The sequence below is a fragment of the Nanorana parkeri genome, unplaced genomic scaffold, assembly GCF_000935625.1.
Source record: "Nanorana parkeri isolate BGI_ZX_2015 unplaced genomic scaffold, ASM93562v1 scaffold18, whole genome shotgun sequence".
In the NCBI taxonomy this organism is placed as follows: Eukaryota; Metazoa; Chordata; class Amphibia; order Anura; family Dicroglossidae; genus Nanorana; species Nanorana parkeri.
Genome location: NW_017306286.1, coordinates 693466 through 712017, shown reverse-complemented (window position 1 = coordinate 712017; position 18552 = coordinate 693466). Strand labels below are relative to the sequence as shown.

The 18552-nt window shown below is 43.0% G+C and overlaps 1 protein-coding gene across 1 annotated transcript in view; it reads right to left on the bottom strand.

Moving 5' to 3' along the window:
• The window catches only part of SLC8B1 (solute carrier family 8 member B1), a 34128-nt gene extending 18500 nt beyond the window's left edge, over positions 1-15628 (bottom strand). Inside the window, exons 1-2 of the mRNA XM_018560945.1 lie at positions 15568-15628; positions 1515-1653 (exon numbers count right to left, since the gene is read on the bottom strand). Coding sequence (XP_018416447.1) covers positions 1515-1652 — 138 coding nt within the window. The 5' untranslated portion in view covers position 1653; positions 15568-15628. The remainder of the gene's footprint in view (positions 1-1514; positions 1654-15567) is intronic.
• Positions 15629-18552: the final 2924 nt, after the last annotated feature.

The following is an 18552-nucleotide window of genomic DNA, read 5'->3' as shown; positions in this document are numbered from 1 at the left end:
TTCTATCCATAACTGTTCTCCTTCCCTCCTCGATCACACCGGACCGCTTCCAACCATGCCTCCACTCTTTCCTCCTATGATCACTTCTGCGCAATTCTCTGCATACTGAAAAGTGTAAAATAATCTAAGGTGTATGTCCTATCTTCACCTTTGGGTTACAAGGTGCTTTCTTCAGACCTGCCAGATTGAGGTGGGCTGAGGAAGGGAGTAGTAAAGAGGATCTCGGAAGGTATAAAGCAAAGTAAGAGGAAATGAGAAGGTGGGGAGGATGGAGAGGGGTTGAGTGAAGAAGAAGAAATGATGGATAAAGAAAAAAAAGGGGAAAAAATGGGGGGTAGATCCCACTGTCCCTGCCCTATCCAATCGGGACACTAGAACTAAAAGTCTAAAAGTGAGGAGTTGAGATCCTCCATCATTTGTATCTCATATTCTTTCCCTCCCAAATACTGCAGCTCACAGTGGGAGGGTTTCAGCAGTCAGTGCTGTCAACCCAGAGAGCAGGACTAGGTGTTGCCAGGTGCTGATTGACAGGATACAGACTTGTGAATCAGTGGTGACAATGTTGATAGCCACGCCCCCTGCACCCTTTTTTTCCCACTGTAGTGCAAGCAGGCATAGCCTACATGAGTGGCATCTATGCTCTGAATTCTGGAGCAGTGCAGCATCATTGCCATACCATCACCGGAAGCAATATTAGGTGGACTTCACTGGCAGGATGAACAGGTATTTGTAGGACTTTTCAGGGGGATGAAGAGAAAACTGTGAGGGCAGATGGACTTATAATTGAGTGCACTTTTTTTTTTTAATTAATGGGAGGCCATAGTTCTAATTTGAGTTTGTTGAAGGTTTAACTGTATATTTCTGGATTGGACAAGGTGAATAGGAGGGGTGAATGACATCATGTCCACCTTGTCCAACCAGAGAATGCCATCTATTCATTGAAAAAATATGAGTTTTCTGAATGGTGGGGGTGCCGAGTGAGCAACTCCCTGTGCAGTGGGGAAGCTGCTGGTACCACAGCTAGAAGAGACCAGCTATCACTGAATGTAGCATGGACTACTACAGTAATTTTCAGCATCCCTAGTGGCTCTCCAGAGATTAGATATGGATACTTACATTGAGCCAAGTTAGATCAATGCAAGTTTCCATAAAAAAAATCATCCCTGGAGTTCTACTTTAATATCAATACTGTAAGACTGCACGACAAGGCTATACCTACCTATTGACAAAGAACTCTTTCACAACAGGTGAATACATACTACAGGTGGATACATTTGAATAAAATATTGAACTGCTATTGTTCCTTTGCTTCTTTCACTTTCTTGCAAATAAATCTGCTATCAGAAAATGATGTATTTGTATGTGCATGCATACATCTCCTTTTTCTTCTCCTATGTACATGACCTATGTGCAGGGTCATACATAAACATACTTCAACACATAATAAAAACATAAACTAAACAAAATATTAAGAAATACTATTTAGGATTAACACCTCCAAGATTTCTACTTACATCAACCTCTCCTGTAGTGTAGTTTCCATAGTTCCCATGTCTCTCTGAAGCTAGAAGCCTGTAGAATAGTGTGAGGTTGGCGGCTTCTTGACTTGAAGATGCAGCAGTCGCAAACCATCGTGAAATGGCAAGGGGCATCCTGTGTTTGACAAGCCACAGTTAACTGTACATCCAAGGAAAGGCTTTATAAGCCGTCATTTTGTCAGGCCATGCCTCTCTAACATGCTATGCCTCCTTCCTGTCTAGATACAGTTGTTGTGCATTCATTTCCTTCCCAGTTAAAGATCATGTGAGACAAAGGAGGAAGTAAAAATATAATTCAAACAAGTCACATTTCAATCACACTCACACCCAAATATATGGTCTTGCTAAACAGCCAAAAAGTGGCTATGACGACATGAGCTTATTCAACAATTTCCTAAAATACAAACTTTTTTTATTTAGATTAGCTTAGATGCAAGCCACTCCTTTAGAACTGCCTAGGCTGATCATGCAAGTTTTTTTAGTCAAAAGTGTAAAAAGCTAGACTTAAACAGCTTGATCTTAAATGTGTGACGTTATGCAACTCTATAAAGATAAGGTCAGTATTCCGGTACAGGTAGAATACATGAAATGGACCATTAATATCTCATGCAATGTACAAAGTTCATAGCACTTTAAGAGGCATAGCACTGACATATTCTGTAGTGCTTTATAGAAAGCACTAAAATATCAGGGATCCCAACCTGAAAAAAGTAATTGCAGGGAGGTGCCCTCTGCCATTCATGGGGGGGGGGGGGGGGAGCACCCCCCCTGAAATGATGGCAGATAGCAAAGAAGCTATTGCTTCCCATGCTATCTGGTTTTTGTTTTTAGTATTCCGACAGCTGCTGCTGTCAGGATAAAAAAAACAGCATAGGAATGAATAGCTAGATTGCTATTGGCTATTTCAATTTGCAATAGCACCCGCACTCTGCTGCTGTCAATCAGCAGAGGAGGACCTGATGGAGAACTTCAGGTCCACCTCTGCTGATTGACAGCAGAAGTGGGCGGGTGCAATAGCTAGTCTGCTATTGGCTATTGCAAATTGAAATAGCCAATAGCAATCTAGCTATTTATTTGTATTTACTCTGACGTCGGCTCCTATATCAGAATAAAAAACAAAACAGACAGCAGGGAAAGTTTACTCTGCTAGATCGAGCAGAGTAAACCTTTCTGGGAGAAAATGTTTTTCTCCCAGGCGGCCAGGAGCCGCTAACTAATAGCCGCAGACTCCCGGAGCATCCAGGAGAGTTGGGATTTCTGAAATATTGCAATTGCCACCCTGTTTTTATCCCGATTAACCGGTTAATTGAACTTAATAATCGGCTAATCGTTTTTGAAAATAATCATTAGCTGCAGCTAGATAAATGGTCACCCTACACCAGGGATCCCCCACTAACCACCAGGGATCCTCCACAGAGCCCCCCACTAACCATTAGGGAGCCCCCACTACCCACCTGGGAGCTACCACAGAGCCACCAGTGATTATTAGGGAGCCCCCACAGATCCCGCACTGACCAGCAGAGAGCCCGCACTGACCACCTGACAGTCCGCATTGGCCACCTGAGAGCCGCCTCTGCTGCACCCACACGCACCCGTTAAACTCTCTGGACCTCTGGTGAGAGCCCGCACAACCCTCCCGAGACCCTGGAGACATCGGGCGGCGAACCCAGAGCAACAGAGTATGTAGCTTCATATTATTCTGTATTGCTGGGATTTGTAGTCCTCTATAGCTGATGTCATTCTGCATTGCTGGGATTTGTAGTCCTCTATAGCTGAAGTCATTTTGCATTGCTGTATAATAATATTGCTGGGAATTGTAGTTCTCTATAGCTGTTGGTATTCTTCATTGCTGTATAATGTATTGCTGGGATTTGTAGTGCCCTATAGCTGATGTTGTTCTGCATTGCTGTATAATGGTATTGCTGGGAATTGTAGTTCTCTATAGCTGTTGGTAGTCATTATTGCAGGGATTTATAGTCCTCTATAGCCGATGGTATTCTGCATTGTTGTGTAATGTATTGCTTGGAATTGTAGCTCTCTATAGCCAATGCCATTCTGCAATGCTGTACAATGTATTTCTGAGATTTATAGCCCTCTACAGCTGGTGATATTTTTCTACATTGTTGTACAGGTGAAACTCGAATAATTAGAATATCGTGCAAAAGTAATTGCAGTAAGTGCTGAAAAAGGGGCCCAAACCAAGTACTGAGTACATATGCATACTTGTACTTTTCAGAGGTCCGATATTGTTCTATGTACAATCCTTGTTTTATTGATTGCATGTAATAATCTACTTTTTTGAGGTTGTGGATTTGGGGTTCTTGGGGTTTTCATGAGCTGTAAGCCATAATCATCACAATTATGACAAATCACGGCTTGAATTATCTTGCTTTGCATGTAATGAGTCTATCTCATGTATTAGTTTCACCTTTTAAGTTGCATTAGTGAAATAAATGATTCGAGTTTCACCTGTATAATGTGCTGAGATTTGTAGTCCCTCTACAACTTGGAGTTAGTGGCAGAACTACCAGGGTCGCAGCAGTCATACACGCGCACAGCACTGACGAGGCATCCCTCCACTACCAGCGTTCTATAATTTTCCTCAACCGATAAATTTCTCTACCGCATCTCTTCCAGGTGTGTATGTCATGAAAACAGCTGATTCAGATGACTCGGCCCCACTGGAAGTGACACAGTCGAGAAAATGTATAGGATCGAGAAAAATTATAGAACACTGACTTTGACACTGTACGGCCCCTCCCACAGCTCACAGCCCAGAAGCATGGACAGCCAGCGGCGGCCTACAGTGGGCGAGAGTGCCTAAGTAGTGGACATGGAGAGGAGTAAGTCCAGAACCATGTAGGGAGCCCAGTGGGAGGAGAGCACCATCACCTAGCCAGTCACCCCTTTCATGGACTTCCTAGGAGTACTCACATCACCCGACCATTCACACTACCGTTACATGGATGGCAAAAGTGGCAGACGGGCGGGGAAAATGCGGGGAAGAGGCAGACGGGAGGGTGGCCAAGTTGCTGCACCATGGGCCTCTGGGTTGTACTTGCCCCCTGGGCTAAAAGTTGCCAGTCAGCCCCTGCTCCCCCTCCTCTGCAGTGGTAAATCATCACGTCTATACACGGTGTATAGATGCGAGTTTGCTGAGAAAGATTCCAATGCTGCATCAGAGAAGGAGACAGGCTGGAGCCTTGGTTCTCAACTGATGGGTCGAGACCCAAAAGTGGGTCGCAACCTCATGTTCAGTTGGTCGCGACATGCCTTAATTCTAGGTGAGAGACTCCTCAGCCTCCCCCTAGCGCTGCACCATCAGTTCTTGTGCATTGCAGCCATGTCAGCTTGAGGTGTGGTGCAAGTATGGCCATAAGAGAGCTCCATCCATAAGTGCGCATTGCTTACAACTCCCATGTGTGCCCTGTAGAGGTGCCTGGACCGGACTGACATGACATTCTGGCTCCCAGCACCTCTACAGGGCGAGCAAGGGAGCTGTACAAACACAATGAACATATGGATGGAGCTCCGTCACAGCACAGCAGCCCACACTGGACATCATGCTGAGGATCCATTTCACTTCTCAAAAAAGGTCTTTACCGAAGATAAAAATCTTTACTTATGGAGCAAATACATACTGTTAGTTCCTCCCACCGCATGCTTAACTGCAAACGCATTTCACCATTCCATCTCTATGAGTAAGCCAGAATGGTGAAATGCGTTAGTGGTTAAGCATGCGTGGGGATGATCTGACAGTATGCATTTGCTCCATAAATAAAGACTCATCTTCAGTGAAGACCCTTGGAGTGAGGCTATTTCTGGATTTGGTTGCTATAGGCAGCGGCATGCTTGTTTGCCTGCACCTGGGATGCAATTACAGTGCAAGCCGGTTCTGGAATTTAAGCAGTGTTTGCTGTGGATTACTTTTCAAATTGTATATTTAACAGACCAAAGGAAGTACATAAAAAGAGGTTTATTGTTGGGGTTCACATACACTTTGTGTGACAACAATGCTGTCACACAAACTGATTACTGGGCAATAAAGATAAAATTTAGACCTACTTTAATGACAATCCACATATGAGTTTCAAGGATAACAGAAATCAAGTAGAAGGGTGATCTTGGTGTACTGCAGCATACTTGTGGTTATGAGAAAGGTAAAACTATACTTTGTGCCCCTGTACAATTCAGATGTTCACTCATCACAATGGATGGCCAATACTGTAGCAAGGATGGTTTCCTAAAGTGTTGGGCATCTTAGTCCTGCCTCTACATGGCATAAACACTATATTAAAATCAAAGATTTTGTTGTTGTTTTAGGTAACACAATTGTGCTGCTTTGTGTACCACTTTAAAAAGAACACTAAAGTATACAGGACCTGAAATCCCAGAACAGTTTATTTACTTTTCCTGAAAATTCATCATGCATTCTTCTCTAGATGTGCTGGCGTAGACTTTTTCTTTTTTACAAAACAGACCTTTGTGGTCAGACTTTCTTCACACACACAGACTTCTAAGTGACTCCAGATTTTGCACTTACATTTATTTCATACCAATTTTCTATGGTTTCATGAAAGACACAATATTGACTGTAATAAACATGGGGAAAAAATAAGCCTGCCTGTGAAACAAATGGCATCGGTCATGGGGAATTTATCCAGACCGCTGCAGAAGAAAGATAGTGAAGGTCATTGAAGATGCATGGCGCCAGATATATTATGGACTAGTCAAATTATCCACAATCTGTGACTAAAATATCATCCATTACATGCATCTTAAGTGAGAATGTAAAGCAAATAGTCTTAAAAACATCAGCAGGGGAGGGGCATATTACCCAGAAAATTGCCGAAGCTAGCAGAAACAACAATGTACGAGAGAATGTTACCACTCAACTCCTACAAGGACACAATCCGCATAGAATTTGTACAACTTCCCTGTGCGCTTTGCTTTTCTTTCACAGTCCAAAAACATACAGGTAGGCCAAACAGAATTGGTCCTAAGGGTCTATTCATACCATATGCGTTGGGCTGAGCTAGGCAGCCTTGCCAAATGCATTCTCAATGCACAGAAAGGGCAAATTGCTGTACATTTCATTAGTTTAGTTCACACCACTGCAAAAAAGTAAGACTTGCAGTAAATTTTTTCACTGCAGCGTGTTGCGACACACTATACCCACATCCCAACAAGCTGCAGTGAATAAACATAAATTATGTTTATGATCATTAGGGTCTGTTCACACGACGTCCGTTTTCTGTGCTGACCTGATCCGTACGTCCTACACTAAAAATGCATCCCAATGTATCCCTATGTGTTTTATGGGCTGCAGTTCTCACGTGCGCAGTCCGTTCAGGTTACGGCAGAAAAATACTGCATTTCACATTTTGTATGGTCAGGAAACGGTCCGGAAACGCAAAACGCGTCAAAAACGCACTGCACTGCAGCTAACATACTGACAGCCACACTCCAGCAAAAAAATAATAATATTTTTTTAACTGGAACGCATCAAAAACACATAGCACCGCTTCTGCAGACCCACGCCTGATCCGGACCTGAAACTCATGTGAACAGGCCCCTAATGGTCATGAATTTCAAAAAAGTTGCAAGAAAACAAAACCATGCTCTGCAATATTTATAGAACGTGGCCGCTGATGTGAACAAGCCCTAAAGTGCGTCTATAAGCACTGCAGGGACATTATACTATTAAGGTTAGAAAAGATCGACGTTTTGTGTGTGGACAATTGCAGACAAGCTGGGGTCACCGACAGCGAAAAAGGCTATTGACCAGGCTGGCAATTTCCCATCCATCATCTACTGCTCATATTTGGCAGTCATAGTAATACCAAGGGTCAGATATCGCTACGACTCACGTAACACAAGAATGCATGTATCGGAGAAAACAATCTTTTGTGATATTCCCCTGAATTCTTTGCATATAAAGTTTTTTCCATTTGGAATGGAAGCAAAGAGTAATTATTGGAAAGATGACCCATAATGAATATATTACATTCTCATCACATAAGCACAGTATTACCTTTCTAAATTTAAACCCATATGTGAAAGAAAGAGAAGATTTGTCACCAGCACACTCACAAGATTTTCTTCAAGTCCAAAGATTTTTTAATATATGATCACATGGATAGGCAGCGTTTCCGGACCACACAGGGAGCCTTCAGCGTGGACCTTTTATCAGGCATGGGTGTTCCTGAAAAGATGCTTATCTATTTGATTATACAATAAAGAAGATTTGCACTTGATGACAAGCTTATCTAATTTGCTGTGACCAGTCAGGAATCATTACAGCAACCTATTAAGCATAGGGTCAGTTCCAGTATATTGTGCAAGACGAATATATTTTATATACTGTACAGTATGTGAAAGAGTAAATGTTAACAAAAACATTTTTTTAACCACGAGTCCCAGCCACCATTTTGAAAAAGAATTGGGATAGCAGAGACGGTGGTAGGTCTCAGTGGCTCCTGGCTGATCCTGGCTGTCTGCGACAATCAGGGTCCAGGGCTAATCTGAAATAGTCAGCTCATGGGTTTTCAGTAGCTCAGCAGCTCCCGGACAATCCTGGCTGTCTGCGACAGTCAGGGTCCAGGGCTAATCTGAAATAATCAGCTCATGGGTTTTCAGTGGCTCAGCAGCTCACGGCCGATCCTGGCTGTCTGCAACAGTCAGGGTCCAGGGCTAATCTGAAATAATCAGCTCATGGGTTTTCAGTGGCTCAGCAGCTCACGGCCGATCCTGGCTGTCTGCAACAGTCAGGGTCCAGGGCTAATCTGAAATAATCAGCTCATGGGTTTTCAGTGGCTCAGCAGCTCCCGGACAATCCTGGCTGTCTGCGACAGTCAGGGTCCAGGGCTAATCTGAAATAGTCAGCTCGTGGGTTTCCAGTGTTTAGAGAGTCCGCAATAGGAGAGTACTGTAGAAGTGAATGCTTCCGCTACAACTCAGTCCAGCATCTCCATGTAGCAACAGATCACTGCTATTGTGATATATTGCTGGCTGATTGCAACCAGCAATAGATCTGTATTAGAAGTGACTCTCCACAATGAAAACAGCGAGAGAAAAAAAAGAGAAGAAGAGAGCAAAAACTGATCACTACACTTCGATCTGCTCAAATTAAAGGCAACCTGTCATGGTATCGTGAAGTATGTATAGCAGATCTGCCATGCATGCATGCATGTCAACCCCCCCAATGAAAGTGAACTCCAGGCAAACCGCTATTGTAATATTTTAAAATTGATGCTTATATATTACTTGCTTTTCACTTGTTGAGAGAAAAAAAAAATCTACGCTCTCCCCTTCTCTGTATTGTTAAGGGGTTGCTGTAATTGCTGAGGGGTTCTGTTTGCCATAATTCACCCTGTCTTTACTGTGCTGGCAGATCTTCATTATCAGTTGTAAACTAGATGTGCAGGACTGTGTCTCCAAAGGGTTAAAGATCTCAAGTCTTGGGTGGTACATTGTAAGTTAATATATTAAATAAAAACAAAATAAACCACTGTGTCCCTTATTTCCACATTGTCATCTATTCTAAAGCTGGCCATACACGCTTCCATTTTTTTCGCTCAACCTGCGAACTCAACAAAAAAATTAAAGAAATAAAAGAACAGATTCCTCAATCAAAGCTATACAAGTGTTGATCGAGGAATCCCCGTTGTTTAATTTGCATCTCGACAGCGGCCGCAGGCAGGTCTCGGAATACCCAAACAGAGCCGGCAGCTCAGTGGCTGCTGACTCTGTTTGCTCCTTTGATCGGCAGACGTTAAGCAGATTAAATATATAATAGATTATAGCACACAACTGAGCTTTAGCATTTTTTTTGTGATCCAAGTGTCCCAAAGGGGTCTACAAAGGGATACTGTTTCCTCAAGGACCTACAAAAATGACATTTGAAAAGTAAAAGCCACTCTATCTTGAGTGCTCAATAGAGTGTACATATACAAATTCCATTCATAGCTGGATGGATGTGTGCATGCAGGAGAACGTAGTGCCAGCTCAAGCTTGACATTAACTACTGTGGAGCGAACCGTCAGTAGACTGTCACAGGTCTTTCATCTAAAAGGTAGGTACTGAACATAACTAAATGAATAAGGACAATGCACTTTCTGAATAACAATTAGAAACCTTTATATTCAAAAAAATGCCATGTCTGCAGTGCTGAAAGAAGCAGAACAGCATCAGGAATTTTTTGAAGCTTTAACAGATATTAATTTTTGGTTTTGGTTGTGATTTAGTTGTATCATTCAAACTTGATATGTTTACAATTTGAAGACTCTGATATATAGAAGGAATTTGATATATAGTTTAATCACGCCTAGTTTTATGTATAATGCCAGGATTTGTCATGACCACTTTAGAACAATTATATTACATGAAGGGGCCATTCACGTCACACATGGAAAAAGTAGTGCACAATATTGTCGTACCGTGTGTTATAGTGCACAGTGGGTTGCCGTTCAAATGAATGCCAACTTAGCACACGTAGTGCATGGTAATGCACGCCTTGTGCTATAACAAGCGTTAGTCGTATGGTATTGTGCGGTTAACACAACGCCACAGGCCCTTATGTCAATATAGAAAAAGTTTATAAAGCAATGCGACATTCACAAGCAGTTTGATAATTCCCTGTAATTTAAAACGCATGCAACAAGAAGATTCCCCTACAGTGTATTTGCATGCATGCACTTTTACCACTTTGCATATACTGTATGCCTTTATTTTCTAAACACATAAATTTGACCTTCACCAGTCACTGCAGGTGAACCCTCCTGGTGCATGCGTTTTAAGTTATACTTGAAGTGAATGCTTGGTAAATGTCACATTCACTACCTCATTGTTATTTCTTAAAATGTAGTAGTTGCAGTAGTAGTAGTAGGGAATGTTTGTAACGGTTTCAAGCTGGGATGTTAACGCTGCCGTACAGTGACAAATAGCTTTCATTATTTGTGCAAAGGTGGGCTCAGAGTGCTGATCGGTACTTAGAGTCCTCTACCTCACCGGAGCGATGGCTTGCGATCAGGGCCGGATTTACTCTCCCTGCTGCCCCAAGGCCAGGTTTCGCAATGCCCCTGTGTGATAGCATTTGGGAGGTTCTCTTTATTGGCCCTGCCACCTCCAATACAGGAGTTCTAGCGCAGCACTGTGCTGGAACTCCTGTGACAGCTGAAGAGGGGAAGACTGCTCTCCCCTCTCACTGTTTACACGGAGCGGCAGAGTTACTTTTAACCCTGCCGCTCTGCTCCCTGCATCAGCGGCCAGTAAAGAGAGAGACTCAGCGGCCGGGGGGAGGACGGAGTCCCGAGGACGGAGCCAGAGGAGAGAGGTAGGTGCAGGGGGGACACGGACAGGCTGCAGACATATTACAAGTGATCGCGGCGACATCGCCGCAATCACTTGTAAACGAACAAGCGGCTTCCTCAAACTACATTTAGTCCTGCCCTCCCAAAGCAGGACTAAGTGTAGAAAGCAACTTATCGCCCGGAACTGCATGTACCGGGCATCGGGGTACTCCACACCGCTGCCGCCCCTCTGCTCCCTGCCGCCCCGAGGCCGTGCCCCGGTGGCCTTGTGGGGAATCTGGCCCTGCTTGCGATAAGGAGTCCCCCTAGTGCAGGATAGGAGGTAAAACAGAGTAGGATAATATTAAAAACTAGCAGGCTAAGACTGGAACCCTAAATTCACCATAACATTGATTTTTAAGTAAAATAAAAAAAGTTACCACTGGATATGGAAGAAAGTGAGGGGCCATCAAGTGAAACAATAAATGCTAACTGCATAGGAATGAAGTGCTAATACAACTTAAATAAATACCTGGCCACACCTAATCCTGGCCAGATATAATTTAGATTTAGATATCCTTTAAGTTCACTACTAGCAGCAACGTGGATATTCAGTCACAAACCCTCTACACTACCTTCTGTACCTGCTGGCCACTGATGATGGTGAAGATTGGGCAAGGGAAGGCAGCTAGCACCACTGAATGCCTTTCTAAGTTCCAGCACAGCCAAGATGGCACCGACTTTGTCCTCTGGGGCATACTTCCCTCCTTCGCCAAACAGCAGGCCCCGATCAAAGAAAACTGGAATTGGAGATGCAGCTGCACATCTTTCGGATGATCCTACCTCTCCTCCTGCACTGGTGGGGCTCCTTATCCCAACCTAATGATCCAGGTGAGGTACAGGACTCTGTAAGTGCTGATTAACCCCCTCAAACCCACCCCTGCACAAATAATGAAAGCTATTGTCACTGTAAACCCTCATTCACACGAGAAACAGCCGACCCGTACAGATGCGTGCACGGCCGTATGGGGCATCTCCCGGGAAGGACAGGTGTTGCGTGTAATTTGTACGCAGCAGCCTGTCCTTCTCTATGGGCGTACGCGACCGTACGCCGCCCTACGCTCATCCGACCTGCACGTCCGGACATGCCTGTTATAGGGTTGCCACCTTTTCTTCAAGCGAAACCCGAACACTCTAGAGACGCGCAGACAATTTTTGGGGAAAATTAGTTGTGGCTTATTCATATCTAAATAGCGCCGCCCATTCATATGCAAATATTACAGGTGAGACTATTTTCAGTGGGGGGGCCAGTAGCCCCTATCTTAATTTTGGTGTCCCCTGTCTGCCTCACATCTTGTGTCTGGGTTTCTGCTGCCATGAAACCCGGACACAGCATTCAAAACCCGAACTGTCCGGGTGAATCCTGGACAGGTGGCAACCCTAGCCTGTTAGCAAACAAGTACGGACACCTCCACAGACATGCAGGTCGCGTGAGTGTAGGGCGGCGTACGGCCGCGTACTCCTATAGAGAAGAACAGGCTGCTGCGTACAAATCACGCGCAACACCTGTCCTCCCCAAGAGCTGCCCTATACGGCCGTGCACGGAGCACAGATCTGTACAGGCCGGCCGTTTCTCGTGTGAATGAGGGCTAAGGCAGCGTTAATCACCTAGCTTGAAAGTTTTCCTTATAAAAGCAAGATTTACAAAACCTCTTCAACCACACTGCAGCTGCTGAGGATTGCATCAGCACCACTCAGGACACCCTCTCCCTCCTGGAGGCTGAACATAGGGCCATGCACTGTAATTTAAATTGATCGTCACTGACAAGTTGGATGACATAGAAAACTGCTCTGGGTGCAATCATTTGCATTCTGTTGCTTCCCAGAGAGAACGGAGGGTTCTTTTCCCGAGTCCTTTTTGGAATCATGGATCCAGACTAATATACCTGACCTTATACGGTCTTCCTTCTTCTCTATTGAATGGGCTCACCACTCTCCCCCTCAACCCCCTCTAGCAGGTGCAATCCCCAGGCACCTGAATACTAGGCTCTTGAATTTCAGAGATAAAGTTGCTATCCTGAAAGCTGCGCACTTTGCTGGAGAGCTACGCTATAATGACAACCAAATAGCCATATTCCCAGATTTTTCATCTGAGGTAGCGAAGAAACATGCTGCCTTTCAGGATGTCAAGAAATGTCCCAGGGAAAGAGATATTCCATATGCGATGATTTATCCTGCTCATCTGTGACGGTCAGTGGAGGAGAAAACTTCATTCTTTTCTACACCTGTGGAGGCCTCCGAGTGGTTGGACTCTTTATCTCAACATAAACGACAAGATCATAGAAGTGGCCTACAACAGCATTGAATCTATTGTTTTCCTGTTCACTTATACAATTGGTTCTGTTAACATGTGCTTCCCTTTTTAGCCAGCAGAGTCTGCCACTTCCATTTCGTAAGTGCCTTTGCCTGGACTTTGTCCTCTGTTGTTGATGCAAGGATAGGACTTTATTGGCTGTGGTTGCTATGCTTGTCCTGTCATCTGACGGATTTCACTGTATTTCTCCTAGTCTATTTGGCGCAAAACCAGATTTTCCTTCTGTCCCTTTTTCCTGCCTAACATTACCATCTGTTTCTTTACTTACGTTGCCTAACTGGGATGTCTACCTACTTGTCAGATTGCTGGATGAGAGATGCCAAGGCTATGGCCCTTAAAAGGGGAATGTTAAATACCTTCATCAGCTATTTCAGGATGGTGTTTTTAAGTAGAGGTGCACCGAAAGGAAAATTTCAAAACCGAAATGAAAAAAAAAATATGGTCAGGCTGAAACAAACTTTTTCAAATTTTTTATAAACTTTTAAAAATTTTTATATTTTATTTTTATTAAATATTTTTATTTTTTTGGCTGTGCAGTGTGGGAGCAGAGCTCGGCCTCCTGGGACACCTTTGAGAGCTGTTCCCACACTGCTGCTCTTCTAAACTGTCACAGGAGGCTGAGCAGTGCGGGCAGGAGAGATGCCGACCGCTCACAGCACTCTCCTGCCGCAGCGCTCAGCCTCCTGTGACAGTTTCTCTTCTCTGCGTTGAGATACAGAGCAGCGCCCAGCAGGGAGGAGAGAAACCAGAGATGCGCCACAATTTAGGCCCCAAAAAAATGGCATTTTGTGCCGATATGTTTCGGAGGCCCAAAATTCGTTGCATCCCTATTTTTAAGTCTATGTCTCAACTATTTGGGGACCATGTATCTAATTCAGTAGAATAAGTTTATTATATACAACTTCAATGTGCAACTAAAATGCAGTTATGGTTATTTGATGTGGCTCTCGCTCCTACAACCTTAGAGAAAGTACTGTTGAGGTCTGGCCCACTTAAGCTAATCTCTTACTTTTATTTGTCTGTATTGAGCAATAAGACCTCCAAGTTTGCGTGTGCCCAGCAGCGTTGGTTCCCCTTATACTATCTTTAACGGAGAATAGTTGGCGAAAGTTTGAGGAAACATCTATGTCCACTCTTATTTTGGCTAAAAGGCAGAGCTAGTTAGCTTAAAGTGCATTTCCACTTTTGTAGTCAAATTAAAAAAAAAAAAAACCTCCATATGTTTGTTATGCGTTCCCATTCACGAATACCGAAAACAATAAAAATTTCTGACCTTCTAGATGTTTTGGTAAATCAGGCAAGATGGCGGATTCCAGGTTTTTCTAAGCCCTTTCACAGTGGTCTGTCCCAATGGAAAGTCTTGGGACTCAAATTCGAGGATTGTGTTTATCTGGTAAGCTTAATTAACAACTGACAAGCCACCTCTAAATGGTAAAGACCCCTTACAGCCCCTCCTAACATTTCATAAAAAAGAAGAAGAGGTTTTAACCCTTAAAACCCTAATCCAAGTAAAAGTAATTTAAACTGCAAGAAGCATTTTTTGTTTTTTTTGTTTTAGCTAATGCTATGTGAATGGGAAACATGTAACAAATATAAAATAGGGGTTATCCCAATTTGGCTGCAAAAAATTGTTTTATCAAATTTACTATACTCCCACAAAGTTATATACGCTTGGACTGCGTACTCAGCAATCCTGTTTTAAGGGTTGCCATGATTTAGCCAATTTCTTCCACACGGTTTGGTTGTATAACCCCATTTTTTACTTTTGCCACCAAATTATGTAAGTTATTAGCAAGTTCTTTGGCTTGAACTGCACATCCGTGCGGGTGTTCGTGCTCGGACGCAGATCGGATCCATCCTGTCTGCGTACGAGTACGGACACCCACACCCGCACGGATGTGCAACTCGGGTGAACGTACAGCCGCGAGAAGAAGTGGCTGCTGCATACAATCACACGCAGCACCCGTCCTTCCTGGGAGCGGCCTGATACGGCCGTGCGCGCCGCATGGATCTGTACGGTCCGGCTCTTACCAGTGTGAATGAGGCCTTATGGTTGATTCTCACTGCACTATTGTCTTCTATTACAGATACACACACACACACACGTGCCTTCACTACCAAGTACCCTGTACTGGTATAATGTTCCATATTGTATGTTTCTGTTGCATATGGTAGCTAAATTTCAAAACCTTACATTGATGTTGAATATGTATTGTCACAGGTGTGCTTTAGTTTCCTTCCCCTTTTTGTTTACTGCCTTGTTGGTGCTATTGTTGTATATAAAGTTTTAGATCTGCATACTGGAAACTTTAATAAAAATCATATTAAAAAAACCTAAACGACAGTAAATAATAAGCATACTCACGACTGACAGATGCTTGGAAATGTCTGACAAAGCGAGAACTTATTAAGCAATGTATAGTGTAACCTGTGAAGAACAATAACAGCAGTGAGTTAGAAAGGATTTTCAATGTCAAAATGCAGTTGTGTTGGGAACAATTAGTAGCCTACAACTGTCAGCCTTTAGGAGAGTTTCTGTTTAGCACAAGGGTTTCGAGTACATCTCCTCCAAGGCCTCTACTGTGCTGACCTCTGTGGTCCAGATTTTGTGGTTGCACAGTTCCTTATATTTCAAAGCATATACAGTAAATCAGTATATCGTGCATGTTATGAAATATTAACTTCCTTTTAGTTTTCCCAACTGAAAATATACATAGGAAAGACATGTACAAGATGATTAGGCAAGTGGCAGTCTGCTGCACCTCACCCACTTGACATTTTTTTTGGCATACTGGAGCCCATATTAAACTACCACTGATTCAGAAATTCATGAAAATGTTTTGCAACACACAGTGACCCATGTTTTCATGTGTTTCCCTTAATTTCAATGCAGATTGCATGTGTCTATAAACAGGGAAGTGTGAATGCGCCCTTATTCAGTGACTGGCTTTTACTCTACATAGACATGTACTTTCCTTCATTCCAATGACTATGTACAAAATGTACTGCTTTACGTGACATACGCAACTAACAAACAACCAGAACGATTTCCTGTTTGACCACATAGAGGAATTTTAGGCATGCATATAGTTTATTACCCCTTTAGCAGTCAAACTTTCCGTATTCGGGCTATTGTATTCTGTAGGTCAGTGACTGCCACTGTTGGAATACCCAAACAGTATCTTGACTGGCTGACAATTTTTGGACTGGCTTCTTTGACAAACGTCGATTGACTAATCAACTTTTGCTGAGCTGGCAAAGCCATGGAAAAATGTCGCCGGTTTCTGTGAAATTTTTAACAGTGTGTGGCTAGCTTAAGTAAGAATTTTGTAGGATTATTTAGTAAATAAAAGGAAGGCAGCTTTATTTTTTGCTATGTTAAATGAGAAAATGTAACAGTTATAAAACAGGCATTAACCCAAATTTGGTGCAAAAGTACACTTCCTCTGAGCATGCTTAGCCACAGGCTGGCGGACGGGGCATTTTACACATTATGCTGCCATAGATTATATGCTCGTGTACAATCTCCATCCCTCGCATCATGCAGTTGTTCAGGTGAAAAGTAACACCAGAATACGTTATCGGAGACAGAGAAACTAGAAGACGTTTCATTTTCTTTTTTAAACAATGTGCGGGTTTCCGACGCCTCTCAACCTCCTTTGAAACACTGAAGCCAGGGGTAGGCAACCTTGGCAATCCAGTTGTGGAAAAACAAGAAACCTCATCATGCGCCTTTGGCTGTCAGTCTTGCAATGCCTCATGGGACTTGTAGTTCAACGACAGATGTAGTGGTAGTTGGCAACCCCTGACCTAAGCCATGGATGCTCTTGATAGTTTCAGCCACAAATTTCCAGAAGCACCAAAAAAAAAAAATCACTTTGTAAATGTGGAAACATTGTATTGCTCTAAGGATCGGCTACTCTGAGAGCAATCCACAGCCAATCCAGATTCATCAGGTGACTCTGATGTGTGACTGATAAAAATGCTGAATCATGTGTGCCAAAAATGCAGTGTTGTCAGCAAGTAGAATTTGGGTTCACCACAGCCTTGGCTACACATACACCAACTATGTGACAAGGAGGTCACTATGACAAGAAAAGAAACATTCTGCAAACTGTTCTGCAGATAATTTCAGGGTTACATCTCTCCCAACCAAATGCATTTTTCTCCAAACATAATATCCAGTTGTTTAAAGTTATGCCCGGTGGTTGCAAGACCTATTCCTGTCATACAGCCTCGTTTCTGTCTCTTATGCAGTGTGAGCAGCTCTACAAGGGTAGGCCCTGTTCATTTCTATGAAACACCTGTGCATTCCCACATTGCACGAGATCACGTGACAATGGTGCAATACAGTGCCATTATTTCTTAAAAAGGCCCCAATCAGGGGTTAGGACATTTTTAAACTAACTACTTGTCCAAGGATTAACACCTTCATGACTGAGCTGGTTTTTAGTTTCTGTTCGTAAATGACTGACACACTTTTGACATCTTTGCTGTGTGATTCTTCCACGTCAGTAATATACTTTCTTACAAAGTGCACCCACACATATTATATATTGTTTTTTAGAGGACAGATAGGGCTACATATTTATATCACATATGTGTGTCTAACGCCTCACTTAGGACAAATATAATATATAAAAAAAAGAGGAAAAAACTTAAAAAAAAAACAGTTTTGATTTGTAGTATTTTTTACAAAACCAGCACAGCTAAAAAAAAATGCAATAAATACATTAATTTATTTGTCCTTTATTTTTTTACACTTTCTTTTTCTTTACACTTTTCACTATTTTTATTTTTTTTACACTTTTCACTATTTTTTAAAACTTTTAAAAATGTTATTTAATTTATTTAATTATATCAAGCAGTCATTGTGAATTAATCTCACTATTACTGATTGATAAATTAATACATTTTTGGTTATTAGTAGGCTGTTTCAAACTTCAGAACAGCCAATAATAAGTTAGTGACACTGATCCTGCAGCAGTTCAGGATTCAGCTGTCACTAAAGGTTTTCTGAATGTTCCAACAACGATTAGAAAACGGAAACATTCTTCTTTCAGGAATAGATACATTATGTATCTATTCCTGAAAGTGAAAGAAGGACAGGTGCTGTGTGTGATTAGTACGCAGCCCTCGTCCTTCTCTATGGGACTACGCGGTCGTACGCCCCCCTATGCTCACCTCAAGTGCAGGTCCGTAGGGGTGTGTTTCCTGGCTCGGAGGCAGACAGGATCCATCCTGTCAGCGTATGAGTACGCTCACCTGCATCCGCACGGACGTGCAGGGCGGGTAAGCGTAGGGGGGCATACGGCTGCGTAGTCCCATAGAGAAGAACCTTACAACCATC